The sequence below is a fragment of the Echiichthys vipera genome, assembly GCF_963691815.1.
Source record: "Echiichthys vipera genome assembly, chromosome: 19".
In the NCBI taxonomy this organism is placed as follows: Eukaryota; Metazoa; Chordata; class Actinopteri; order Perciformes; family Trachinidae; genus Echiichthys; species Echiichthys vipera.
Genome location: NC_139844.1, coordinates 10,211,045 through 10,225,038, shown reverse-complemented (window position 1 = coordinate 10,225,038; position 13,994 = coordinate 10,211,045). Strand labels below are relative to the sequence as shown.

The 13,994-nt window shown below is 43.8% G+C and overlaps 1 protein-coding gene across 2 annotated transcripts in view; it reads right to left on the bottom strand.

Annotated features, from left to right (window-relative positions):
- The window catches only part of scara5 (scavenger receptor class A, member 5 (putative)), an 86,884-nt gene that overhangs the window by 30,594 nt on the left and 42,296 nt on the right, over nt 1-13,994 (bottom strand). For both annotated transcript variants that reach the window (XM_083934267.1, XM_083934266.1), the window contains 2 exons: nt 5,238-5,318; nt 452-559 (listed from right to left, as the gene is read on the bottom strand). In XM_083934267.1, coding sequence (XP_083790393.1) covers nt 452-559; nt 5,238-5,318 — 189 coding nt within the window. The remainder of the gene's footprint in view (nt 1-451; nt 560-5,237; nt 5,319-13,994) is intronic.

Genomic DNA, 13,994 nt, shown 5'->3' with positions numbered 1-13,994 from the left:
GCTAGTAAAGCAATTAAAGCTTCCGCGTTGAAACAAAAGAGTGACACCTGTGTAAAAATATTTTGTTGCGCTGGAGAATTTTCTCCTCTGGCAAGAACAAAAACAAAACACATCTCAAGCAGCTGTCTGAAAAGTCTGAAATTATTTGAGCTGTGAACGCGCTGACATGATTCAGCTGTGTTGAACAGGACTGCCGGGAGTAGCAGGCTTTTTCGACTGACTTGTGAATGATGAAGTGTTGGATGAGTAACTTTAATGCGACTACTGCTGTTACCCCATAAAGGACACATCATACTTATTATAATAATTAATCTGTGCTGTATGTTTTCTATATGAATCTTGATGCATCAACACAGAAATGAACAAAAAAACACCTTTTAGATAGTAGATAAGCTATACTTTCGACTATATAAAAACTTGTATTGATTAATAAGAGGAAAAAAAGACATACCTCTGGGTCCAACAGGTCCAACGTCTCCTTTTTGTCCCTGAAAACCATCGACCCCGACAGAGCCTTTAATCCCCCGGTTGCCCTGGATCCCCTTTTCTCCTGTAAACCCTGAAACACATACAAGTTTGATTTAAGCAAATTTTTAATAACTATCGAACAGGAAACTCATGTGGTCATAATATGCTGCAGACCCTCCTCGACATGAGCTACAACACCATTCAGAGTGCTGTAACTGTAGTTTACCTGTTTTAAGGGTAAATCATGTTAAGTGTATTAGACGTGTGTGTGTTTTTAGTGTTTGCAGTGAGGAATAAAAATTTGATATTGTTGAAAAAGTAAACGGCTGCAGTCTTCCATATATGAACAGATTAAGTCTATTTTCTAGTGGTATATAACACTCTATATGTAAAGTGCCAAAATGTATTATTGTCACATTGTCTACTAAAAAAAAAAAGCCCAGGACAATTTCCAAACAATGGTTGTAACTCACTGAGGAAAAGGTGGATCACCTGTAAATACAACTTTTCACCCAGAAAAAGAAAAAAATGCCCTGTTTGTCTATGGAGTTATTTTTACACTGGGCGTCAAATATGGTCTGCTGCTCACACAAAGGTGATGAATGATGGTGACTTTACACTGCACCACAAAGAAAAGGCAGTTCCCCTAAATCATACATGTATAACTTGATACTGACTGAACGAATAAGCTAGGGATTGGCAGGAAATATAAAACGGTGTCCAGTTTCTTTGTTTATGTAAGCTTTAGAGGGTGAATTAATTTTGTTTAGTGCAGAGATGATTTAGAGTTTACATTAGTTAGCACTTTGAAATCCCTCTTTGTTTCCTGGCAGTCGGTCTCTAACCCTCTAATTAGCATTTCAAGAGGAAAGCATCCAATCAAACCCAATCCCTGACTTAAAGGAGCTGTTGAGGTGCCAAATCATTAATCACTATGACGAGGACATTGTCCATAACATCCATTCAAAACTGATTCAGGGTAACTTTTATTGCCCACTGTATACTGTACCATAGCAATTTGAAAAAAACTTAATTATATGATGACTTTGTGATACATTTCCAATCAGCCTTACAGTTCCCTGTCCTCCCTCTTCATCCTGACATAACTTATAGGAGACACAGACATGTTGGAAGTGACGCTAACGTTGGTCTTTAACTTCTCCCAGCGTCTGCAAACACTCCACTTCTCTGAGTGCCTGCTGACGCTGGAGGAACAGTCATTTGTTTTGTTCCATAAAACAATCCAGATTCAGATTCCCTGCAAAGTCCTACCCTGTGGCACACAATGAGATTTTTCGTTACAGTAAGCATGATCAAATGTCTCAAAATCAATGCGGTAATGAGTTATTGATTGCATTGTTATGAAGTATAAAGCATGATCTTTTGTCATATGTCGCTGCACCCCGATATGCTCTAATTGCATTGTTGTGACTACTCAGCAATGTGGATGAAGTAATGGTGCTGAATGGATTAGAGATGGAGACACACAATAAACTGATGATGGATGATGCAGTGTTTTCTGCGGTTTTATATCTCTCTGCAGTAACGGGTCAATAGCTTCCTCCTTCAAGGAAAAATCAGATCAATCATAATCTAGAAAGAGTGCAGAAACGTTCTTGGTGTTCTGCAGGACAGACTGACGAGATCCACAGAAGTCCAAAAGGATCTTTAGAGCCGGGATGTGATGATTGATTCATTTGGCTTCAATAGAGTACATGTGCTACGTTTCAAACAGAATATGTAGGCGTTTTAATAACGTGGGTAATTGTTATCGGTAGAAAAAATAAATCAGAAAAAGGACGTTAATTAGTATTATAATAATAGTTCTGTTACAGTTACTTACTTATGCTTCATCACTATGTTTTATCAAATATTGTTCAGTGGAGGTGTAAACTCCTCTCATCTGATTCAAGAAAGAAATTAATTAATGAAACATTAAAACGACTGCATCCTTAAAGGCTCCTCTTCATACAAGTCATTTGACTCTGGATGTTTGTCTCTCTCAGTGTATATACACAGAAATAGACATACAGCTAAAAAACAAGGACAAAAAAGCTGAACAAACATAAACATTTGACTAAATCTACTATATCTTGAAATCAAATGTACTTTTAATTGGCTCTGTCGTCGCTGTCTGGGGGAAACCTCACTCCATTTTTATTTTTCTGCATACATCAGTGCTATGGTTCACTCTTCGTCTGTGTGTTTTAACCAATGAGACGTATTAAAAAGAGCTTGCAACTACATCTTCTAACACCATTGGATGCTCAAACTGTCAGCACTGTCAAATTGACTGAAAAATAATGGTTTTGGACATACAACGTTTCCGCCCAACAGCAACGTAGTGTCCAGTTCCAATATGATGGAAATTTGCTCAACAAGTAACTGCATAAGTCCATGAGTAACTCCTCACGGGTCCACTTGGTTCACTATACCAGAGCCCCCCAGGCTGCAAACATGTTAAATGCTATATAATCCATTTGGGTAGGGTCCCGCTGTATTGCCACGGGTCTAGGGCCTATGTACCAACTTGTCTAATACACCAGTTTCCGTTTGTCCTTTTTTAGATTGACCAGCACCAGGACAGAATTTTGATTAAAAGTCCCCATCCCTAATTGACGACTGATCTCACTAAAGAAAACAGCTTAATCTATGTTGGGGTCAGTTCAGGTCCTGGGGGGCTTCATGTCTGCTATGTTTTCATGCTGACTATTAAACATGCATTTTTTCCTCCTTCCCTACAGTTCTTCGTGTTCACTTTTTCCTGGAACTATATCAGTGGTGGGGGGTTTCCTTTCAGCAGGAAGATAATGCTTCTTGGAAATGTCATGTGAGAGCTGCAGTTGAACGGCCAGGGAATGTGGGATGGATGAAGACAGGAGGAGGGGCTGAGGGGTGATGATTCAAGAGGTACCAAGCTGGAGAGTGTCCCAGAAACATCTGGACTCATAGTGTTGTTTGTATCTTACAGCAGTGAGTCCCAAACTAGGGGGTATGTGGAAAGATTGTAGAGTAGCAACTAATTACAAAAAGTATATTAGGATTTGATTAAAAAATTATACCCACATATTAATATTAAACCTGGGGTAGGCAGTTTATTTTTGGCCTATCGGCTCAGGACAGAGGGGAAAGGGAGAGCTTCAAATTCTGGTGTTAAAAAAAAACTAGTACAGCTGTAAGTCAACTGTAACACATGGACGCTACATGTTGAGTGTGTAACTAGTTAGCAGGCGGGCACAGAAGTTTTTAACAGTCAGCTAAAACTCATTTATAAATGGTGAACAGTCATGGCTGAACAAATGATTAGCAAAAAAGAATGTAGAATCACTTAAAATAGTGAGCTGAAAGTAGTGAATGAATGGTTGAAACATTCAGCTTCACTCTAACTAGTACCATCAACAGGTTCTTTTTATCTTACAAAAAGTTATGCACAAAAATTCACACGGTATCTCATGAAATATGACATAATGTTTAAATTAAACTCTCAAACGGCGACCGGAAGTGGACGGTTACGTTGAGGAAACAGAAGGTGACCGAGGGTTAGGCATCAAAGCGACTTGGTTAGGATTAGAAAAAAAATGTTGTGGTTTGGTTTATTACTTTCAGGACACAAACAGGTGAAAGTCCTGTGTTTTGGGAGCCATCGAACACCCTGACCTGCCTCCCCATACGCAGAGTTTAGGGATTTCCTTCATTACTCCGGACGTATTTCTACAGTAATAAATATGTGTATTGCACACGAATTACATGCATGCACGTGTGCATTATTTTCCATAGTTATATGTACAAACAGTGGATGAGGGCAGCCTGGACTATAGGTAGCATGACTGCTGGCAAAACCAGTTTTAAAACTGACAGTTCCACTTTATAAAAAACTAACAAAACAGTGCATACTTTTATATAATGAATTGTGTTTTGAACGATGCATTGGGACTCTATGAAGGGTTTTCGTGAGTTCATCTGACACAACCTCAAACCAAAAAGGTTGGGAACGACGGCCTTACAGTATCTGTGAAAAATAATTTCATGGTTCTGAGGTGCCAGTTCTGTCTGGATGACAGTTCATGTTGTGTTTTTTGGTGGAATTACCTGAAAGACAAAGATAGATGACCCGTCCCACTGGTCTCATCCACACCCTGTCTGAAAATAAATCCCCATCCAAAGTCTGGGGCTTTGTTTTCTTAAGCCGATTTATATGACCTTTTTTTTTTTTTTTAATTCTGTGCTCACTAGATTATAAATGCAACTGAATTTAAGCACAAAGTCTGTTTTGTGTAAAAGTGGCAGCTGCATTTTCACCTTTCATGTCACTTAAACCTTAATCCTCTTGCATAAAAAAGGCTTGTAACTCAAAATGTGGTGTTTACATTGGACATTTATAGGGCATTTTATGACCAATTGGCTTGTAAAATCATCCAAAAACACAATTCCCCTTATGTGCCTGTGTGTCTCTAGCTTTATATTTAATAAATGAGACATAGTTTAAACAACAAAACAAATTCCTGATCTTTCGGTTCTTACATTTTTAAAGCTCAGGGCTTTTCCCAAAAGGTTGAGGATTTGTTTGCAGTGATTGGCACAGAAAAAATATCATTTAAATCGATCAGAGTACTGAGAAGGGAAACAAAGGGAGAGAAACAGGGATATGATGCTTTAAATGTAGAATTCCTGTCTTGTATTTCCCCAAACCTAAAACTATTCCTTTAATAGGTCTACAGCAATTTTTATACAGTTCAATGACTAATTAATGATAGTCTGGTTGTACCCACCTCTCAAGCCTGTTAACCCAGGAGCCCCGGGGGAGCCCAGTGGTCCAGTATCACCTTTTTCTCCCTTTGGTCCTGGAGGACCTGCAGAAAGAAACACAAATATGGTCACAATTGATTGCATAATGCATTGGAAATAAACCATACTGATATATATATATATATATATATATATATATATATATAACATATATATAACATAACACCAGCATTTTGCCTTTTCATCACCACTTCAGTAAATTTGATCTTGGGGTTCTGTTACATGCTTAGATGCTGGTGGAGATTGGAGATTAAGCAGATAATGATTTTATCAGTGTAAAGAAACCCCAGTCATTTCCATCATTTGTTATTGTCTTGTCAAGACACACACACACACACACACACACACACACACACACACACACACACACACACACACACACACACACACACACACACACACACACACACACACACAGCAGTGAAAATGTAGGCCTTACAACTGGTCTAAGGATTTACTCCAAGAAGTTTGTTGTACTTGGAGAGAGTGAGTGAAAAGCTGAATACTGAGTTAGAGGGCGAGAGAGGTAAACACATACAGAGAGAGAGAGAGAGAGAGAGAGAGAGAGAGAGAGAGAGAGAGAGAGAGAGAGAGAGAGAGAGAGAGAGAGAGAGAGAGAGAGGTCTGGCCACAATGGGAACCACATGTTTAAAAAGGTGGACCACAACACAGCTTGCTGGAATGCTTAAAAATTCAGGGCTTGTTTTTGTCCAGCTCATGTCCAGCAGCCTCTAATGTTCTTATTTTGCAATTTTCTAATGCTGAGAAGTTCTGGACCGACTTAGAGGAGCTTCACAACTGGACACTTCACTGGTGACGCCAGGTCACAAGACTGTGAAAAGGTCACATTAGGAGGGTATCTTCTACCCCATCTATGTGTGTGTGTGTGTGTGTGTGCGTGCGTGCGTGTGTGCGTGTGCATTCTTGTATTTCTATCCTTTTGAGGCCAAGAGCACAAGCTGAGGGGAACTGTCCAAAGTGAGGACTCTTCTTCTGAGTTCAGTGTGAGGTTAGAATTAGAGTCTAGAGCCGAAGTGATTTGTTGTTCAACTGGAAAACAGTTATTTTGAAGCTTCTTCATTGTTCCTGCTTTTGTGAGGGAAATACTGTTATGTTTTGTGGCATCGGTTGGGCCTTTTTAACTTTCTTATGACATTTTAGAGGCTGAATGATTAATCAGTATAATAATCCACACACTTGCAAAGTGGAGTTTCTATAGAGAACTACGTTGTGCAGAGTTGACCAGAGGGCCTGTTCTGACCTGAATTATCCTTTGATTCACAGTTTCTTGTCCACAGTCCTTGGTGAGAAAAAGACTTAATCTGCTTCAGATTCTGGGCTTCTGCACTCCTTTGACTGGACCCTATTGACCCATGAATGGTCAGCAGTCAACAAAAATAACCCGAACAACAGATGTTGCAGTTTCAGTCAGTTGCATCAGTGTAAAACACAACAAATTACTGAGTCGAAAAGAGCTTCAACATGTGAGTGTGCTTGTTAGTTTGAGAAAAGTAGCATTTTGGCCCAGGGTCAGCATTTCTGGCTATTGTGTTTTTGATTTTATTGGATTTCACCAACACCAGTAAATGTCACTACAGGCCATTTTGATATATACAGTACAATATCCTTATAATTCATCGAACAGAAACTTGACCTGCTGGGGGAGATACATGAAGAGTCAGAGGTAAAAAAAAAAAAGCAGGATTCATCTTCACGAGACAACGGACATCTGTGCAAAATGTCACGGTAATCCATCTATCAGTTGTTGAGTGATTGGGTAAGATCTGGTTGGGTCAAGTCCGATAAGGTCAGGTACAAATGTTGGGGTCCATGAAGTAGTCTGGTTCCACTTTGCACTGATTGAAATGCTTTTTCTAATGTCTCAGTGTCCACACTGCTCTTTTATTGCAATGTTTGGTTTCTGGACACTTGCAAAATCATCTGTGGTCACAGGAATCAATAGATGACAGAGTTTAACCCCAACGTTTCACTTCAACAGAAACAGTGAAGAGAAAGCTGGATTCACCGCTGACCTTTGCACCTCGTTTAACACACTCACTCAAACATTTACTGACATCACTTTACAAAAACGTCTGGATATTTGATACATAAAGTCCACATTTCACTGCCAGTTATGTTGAGCTAACAATACATTACGTTTAATTCTAAGCTCTATATGTGTGTGTTTCTGTGTGCCTCAGCATTAGGAAAGACAGTTCACCATGGTGGTCGTTTGTTTTAGCAGAGCTTCACATTATTAATCTCCTGGCTCTCCTGTGTGTGTTCATTCAGCTGAGTGTTTCAACAATAACAAGCCTTCAGAATCAGCCTGAAAACATCTGACAGCACTGAGTCCAAGAACACTAGTGTGGAGTTCAGGCGCCTCCATCCAACACCCAGTCTGCATTACAAATCTAATGCAGGGTGGAGCAACAGGGCAGTGAGCTTGTGTGTTTTTTGGACAGGAATGCTCTCAGCAGAGATCACAACACACTGTGATGGGACAACATGTAGATTAAATGTATTGGGAGAGTGTTGTAAAATTCATCGCTAATGGTGAATGACGTGAGGCCTTATCTGGTTTTATGTTATTTGAGGACAGAGTCATTTTTAACAAAGAACAGATGGATATTACTGTGGTCAGAAGGAGGCTAAACATGCAATTTAAGAGGACAAGGTTGTGTTTAAAGTGATTTGTTCTGGGGGATTTACAGCAGATGCTTTCTACAAATTGCCTAAGTTTTACAGATACTGTAAACTGTGACAATTTCTCAGATTGGCCCAGATATAAGATTATATTTATTTACCTATAGGTACAACCTAAGACATTTTATTAGGTTATGAGATTTCCTGAGCACAGTACAGTATTATATCTTGGATTCTCCTGTATGCCTGCAAAAACAGCAATTACCAACAACTGGTATAAAAAGGAACCTCCCAGCCTTAAACAATGGATGGACGTACTAAAAGATATACAGTATATGTGATGGAAAACTGACAATCTCCCTTGGGAGTAAAAGGAAAATGGGTCGAATGGATCTTCTCCAAACAGTGTGGATGCTGTTATATGTGGATATATCCAAGGACAGAAAGGAAAGAAATGTTGTTTGTTTTGCCCTTTTTTCTACGTTTTAATTGTCACAAATAAAAAGTAAGAACAATGTCAGTTGAATGTGTGTGTGTGTGTGTGTGTGTGTGTGTGTGTGTGTGTGTGTGTGTGTGTGTGTGTGTGTGTGTGTGTGTGTGTGTGTTTGTGTGTGTGTGTGTGTGTGTGTGAGAGCCAGCCTGAGCTATGGGACTCCTTTCTAGTAAAGCAAACATGCCACTCAAGATATACATTAATGGTCATCAAACAACATAGAGGGCTGCAAATGTTTCCAGGCAACCGCTCAAAATCGTCTCGTAACACTTGACCAGCTCAGCACAAAACTCCTGTAGCTCAGCAACTTTCAGCAACAACAGATCATCCATCCAAATCTGTGCATGTCACCGCTGCTGTATGGAAACCATGGGGTATTAATATCTAGATTCTTGTGTATGAAGTTGTGTCATCTTCTGGCAAAACACAGGGAAACACTGTGAATTTGCTCAAGAGAAAATAAGTAATTATGTAAAACTGAGTTGTCTCACATGTTAGATTTGTTTCAGATGTAGGTTACGATGCGGACACGTCCCAGGCAAAATCATTATTTGGTCAATTTTGCACCCCCCCCCCCCCCCCCCTCACACACACACTCACTTGTCACTTTACTGGACACTGCGTCACTTTACTGGACACTATGCACTACCTCATTCCATTCTGTTCCTCTCTGTTTATATTCACCGTTCACTGTTTATTTATTATTTATACTTAATATTCTGCTGCTAATACTCACTCAAACAGCTGTCAACTTAGATGTTATATTATATTTTATTTTATTTTATATTTTATTTGTTGTAGATATGTATATATCTTGCCTCCTTTTATATTTTATATTTACCTTTTATATTGTATATTTTTTGGTGGTTTCTGGAGCCTTGCAACGGAATTTCGTTTATATACATGAAAATGTGTGTGAATGACAATAAAGTTTGTCTAAGTCTAAGTCTAAGTCTAAGTCTGTGCTAGACTCTGGTTGTGAATAGACCATGATCCACCAGCGCTTGGTTCGACCGGGGGCTTTGCTAGAGGCATCGTGGGTGAAGGTGAGGTGTGTGCATGGGGATATTCACGATTATCCGGTGGTGGCTCTAGAAATTCTTTTTAAAGGGAAAAAGCATAGAGTTAGGGCAGGAGTTAGTACTCGCCTCACGCACCCTCTAATCTTGGGCACGAATTGGCCGGGGTTTGCTAGCCTAGCGGGGGAAACTATGAGGGTGCGGTCACGTACGTCAGGGGAATGCGGGTGGTGTGCCGTGCTTAGTGGTGAGACGGGGGTGCCGCATCCCGACGCCGTCGGGGGGGGCGTGGGGCCGGCGGGGCCAGCACGGCTGGCTCCGGGGGCCCTGCAGATAGCCCCCATGGAAGATTTTCCACTTGAGCAGTCTCGGGATGAGACCCTCCGTCATGCCTTTAACCAAGTGATGAAAATTGATGGGTGCCAGGTCCACCCTAACACAGCACTCACTCACCCATATTTTGTTGTCATTAGGGACAGGTTATACAGAGCGAGTCGTGACGCTCGGACAGGCGAAGAACTCACCCAGTTGTTGGTGCCCAAAAGCCGTCGGGAAACAACTTTCCACGCGGCTCATCATAACCCCATGGCAGGCCACCTAGGCTATGACAAAACACTGAACCGGATCATGGCCCGATTTTATTGGCCGGGCATTCGCGCAGATGTAAGTCGGTGGTTTGCATCCTGCCGCGAATGTCAGTTAGTCAATCCGCCGGCCACCCCAAAAGCGCCGTTGCGCCCACTACCACTAATGGAGGTCCCATTTGATAGAATTGCCATGGACCTCATCGGGCCATTAGACCGGAGTGCACGGGGATATCGCTTTGTGTTAGTCCTAGTGGACTATGCAACCCGATATCCCGAGGCGGTGCCTCTGCGCAATATCTCTGCAAAGAGTGTTGCACAGGCACTGTTTCAAGTTATCTCCCGAGTTGGGATCCCGAAAGAGATCCTGACGGATCAGGGCACATCCTTTATGTCACGTACACTACGCGAACTATTCGAATTACTGGGCATCCGTTCAATCCGGACTAGTGTGTACCATCCCCAGACCGACGGCCTGGTGGAGCGGTTTAACAAAACGCTAAAGAACATGATTCGTAAGTTCGTGCACGAGGATAGCCGTAATTGGGATAAATGCTTGGACCCTCTGTTGTTTGCAGTGCGGGAGGTTCCCCAGGCCTCCACGGGATTTTCTCCCTTCGAACTCCTGTTCGGCCGAAAACCGCGGGGTGTCTTGGACCTGGTTAAGGAAAACTGGGAGGCGGGTCCAAGCACCAGCAAGAGCGAGGTGCAGCACGTCCTGGACCTGCGAGCAAAACTCCACTCACTGGGTCAGTTATCACGGGAGAATTTGCTCCAGGCCCAGGAACGTCAGCAGCGTCTGTACAACAGAGGTGCAAAACTTAGACAGTTTTCACCGGGATATAAAGTGCTTGTATTGCTACCATCATCTAGCTCCAAATTGCTCGCCAAGTGGCAAGGGCCCTTTGTGGTCACACGGCGAGTGGGGGATGTTGACTATGAGGTTGTACGTTCAGACAGGGGCGGAGCCACACAGGTTTACCACCTCAACCTCCTTAAAGCCTGGAGGGAGGTGACTGCTGTTTCTCTGGCTACTACGGTGATCGAGAGAGATGAGTTGGGGCCGGAGGTGGCAAAATCGAACTATTCAGCACCGGTCCCCTTTGATGACCATCTCTCACCGAGCCAGATAGCAGATGTGGCCTCGTTGCAGCAGCGTTTTGCGGATGTGTTCTCGCCCCTGCCAGGACGCACAAGCCTCATACACCACCAGCTGGGCACGGCTCGCTTTTTCACGACACTGGATCTGACCAAGGGCTACTGGCAGATTCCCCTGTCGCTACTTTCCAGCGCCTCATGGACCGGGTACTGCGGCCTCACTCTGCATATGCTGCGGCCTACTTGGATGATGTAATCATTCATAGTGAGTCCTGGGAGCAGCATATGCAGCAGGTGGGGGCGGTGCTCGAGTCTCTGAGGAAGGCGGGGCTCACGGCCAACCCGAAGAAGTGTGCGGTTGGACGGAGGGAGGTACGGTATTTGGGGTACCACTTGGGGGGCGGGCAGTTGCGGCCACAGGTGCAAAAGACTGCAGCAGTGGCGGCCTGCCCGACACCCAAGACAAAAAAGGAGGTCAGGAGGTTTCTGGGGCTGGCCGGTTACTATAGGAGGTTCATTCCGGCCTTTTCGGAGCTGACCAGCCCCCTCACCGACCTGACCCGAAAAGGTGCCTCAGATCCGGTCCAGTGGACGGAGCCGTGTCAGCTGGCGTTTGAGAGGGTGAAGCGAGCCCTCTGTGGGAAGCCACTCTTGTACACTCCTAACTTTTCTCTCCCTTTCATCCTGCAGACCGATGCCTCGAACAGTGGGCTGGGGGCCGTTTTGTCCCAGGAGGTGGAGGGGATCGACCGCCCCGTACTGTACATTAGCCGAAAGCTGGCTCAGCGGGAGGTGAACTACAGTACGGTGGAAAAGGAGTGCCTCGCCATACGGTGGGCGGTCGGGGCCCTCCGCTACTACCTCCTGGGGCACTCATTCACCCTCTGGTCGGACCATGCCCCGCTCCAATGGCTCCACCGCATGAAAGATGCCAACGCGCGGATCACTCGCTGGTATCTGGCATTACAGCCGTTCCGGTTCAAGGTGATCCATCGGCCGGGTAACCGCATGGTCGTGGCTGACTTTCTCTCCCGCTCCGCGGAGGGGGGGGGGGGGGGGGGGGGTGGGCTTGCGGCCGGCGGGATCCCGGCCTAAGTCGGGCGGTGGGGGTATGTGGCAGTGGGGTGTGGTTAAGGTGTCGACTGCTGGAGGAGAGGGAGGAGTGGCTCGGCCGGTGATCAGACAGCTGGACAGAATCAGGTAATCAGTCAGCTATATAAGCACGTTTGTAACCTGGTTCTGTCTCTTGCAGTAGACTGGGTCCTATGGGAGGACCAGAGCGGGGACCGAATAAGAGGCAGCAGACACCGGACCACGGCCGTCAGAGGGACGGCCGCTCGTCCGTACAGCGTGAAAGACGTTGAGTCACGTTTGGGGGGGGAGAAGAAGCCGGGAAATAAACGGTTAACCGCTGACAAACGCTGTGTCTCTCATTTTCCGTCTGTCCTGTGAGCAGGGAGGCTCACATATATATTATGTAAAAATTCTACCCTATTCCCCTGTAGTGTCCCTTAGGCGCACTCACACTGTCCATCCGTACCGTGCCCAAACAGGTTTTACGGGTAAAGCCTAGTTCGTTTGACCAGTGTGAGTGCAACCGCACCGCGCCTAACTGCGGCCAGATTTACGGTCACAGAGCATTTGGGAGAGGTGGGCTTTTATGAGCGCGTTTACACGTGTACGAGCACGAGGCCTATGTCGGCTCTGACGTCATTTTATGTGCGCCTGTTCGGACATAGAAAAAAAAAAATAGACAGACCATGCGCGGCCATTTAAAACAATGGCGGTGAAAGGTTCACGTTGGTTGAATGCGGAGGTGGAGTGTTTACTGCAGATTTGGTCGATGAAAATATTCAAAAACAGTCGGACAAGACGCACAAAAACTCAGAGGTCTATGGAAAGATTTGTAAACAAAGCGACCCATCCCGATGACGTCATCAATGCGTGTGACTTGTTACGGCGTGATGACGTATGGACAGGCAAGAAGTGCGAGGCCCAGGCAGTGTGAGCACAAAGGGGCCTGGCCAGCGGGGGGAGAGGGAGGGGGGACAAGTACCCTAAAGCCCGGGGCTGTATCAAATGACAATGTGAAAGGGGTTGCTCTTACCTACAGATAATTATCACCCTATTCTGCAGCTTCCTTCAGTTTGACTGAGCCTAATGGTGAGTCACTCATTGTTTATCTTTCTGTTTTGATTCACCCACCCATGGTTACCCAAAGGTGGTTCAAAGTTCCTTAATAAGTTTACATGTTGGAAGTATAACAGTTTTATATTCAACATAGGAACAACAATCAAAATCAATCAAAAAGCCACTAACAAAGGACTTATTTCTTGTAAGTGTCCTTACGTAACAGTGTGTGGGCTGATTCATCAACGTCAGCAAATATCTCCACACATGAACTGAGTTTCAAATGCATGTGAACACAACATTTCTCTGTCTCACACACAGACACAGACACATACTGCTGTCAGCTTGAAGGATTGTTGTGAAACCCAAGTAAAAGGCATTTGCTTCATGCCAATTAAACACTTTGAGAGTAACATGGTGACATACAAATAGAAGAAGAGCGGAGAGAAGGAGTATTGAAAGAGACACTGTCACTTCAACCACAACATAATTCGGGAAAACTGGAAGACTTTCTGGCCAATGCTGAACTGGTTTAATTCATATTGAACGACAGGGACTACTTTGTGTCTGAGTCAATGAAAAGGACATGTGGAGTTCCTCAAGACTCCATTCTCGGGCCTCTTCTGTTTAACGTCTACATACTCCCACTAACTCCGGTGATAGAAGCAGTTAAATATCTTCTATCATAACTATAGAGACAACAAATAGATTTATATAATGATATCTTCCAAGTTAATATTGTCCCATATA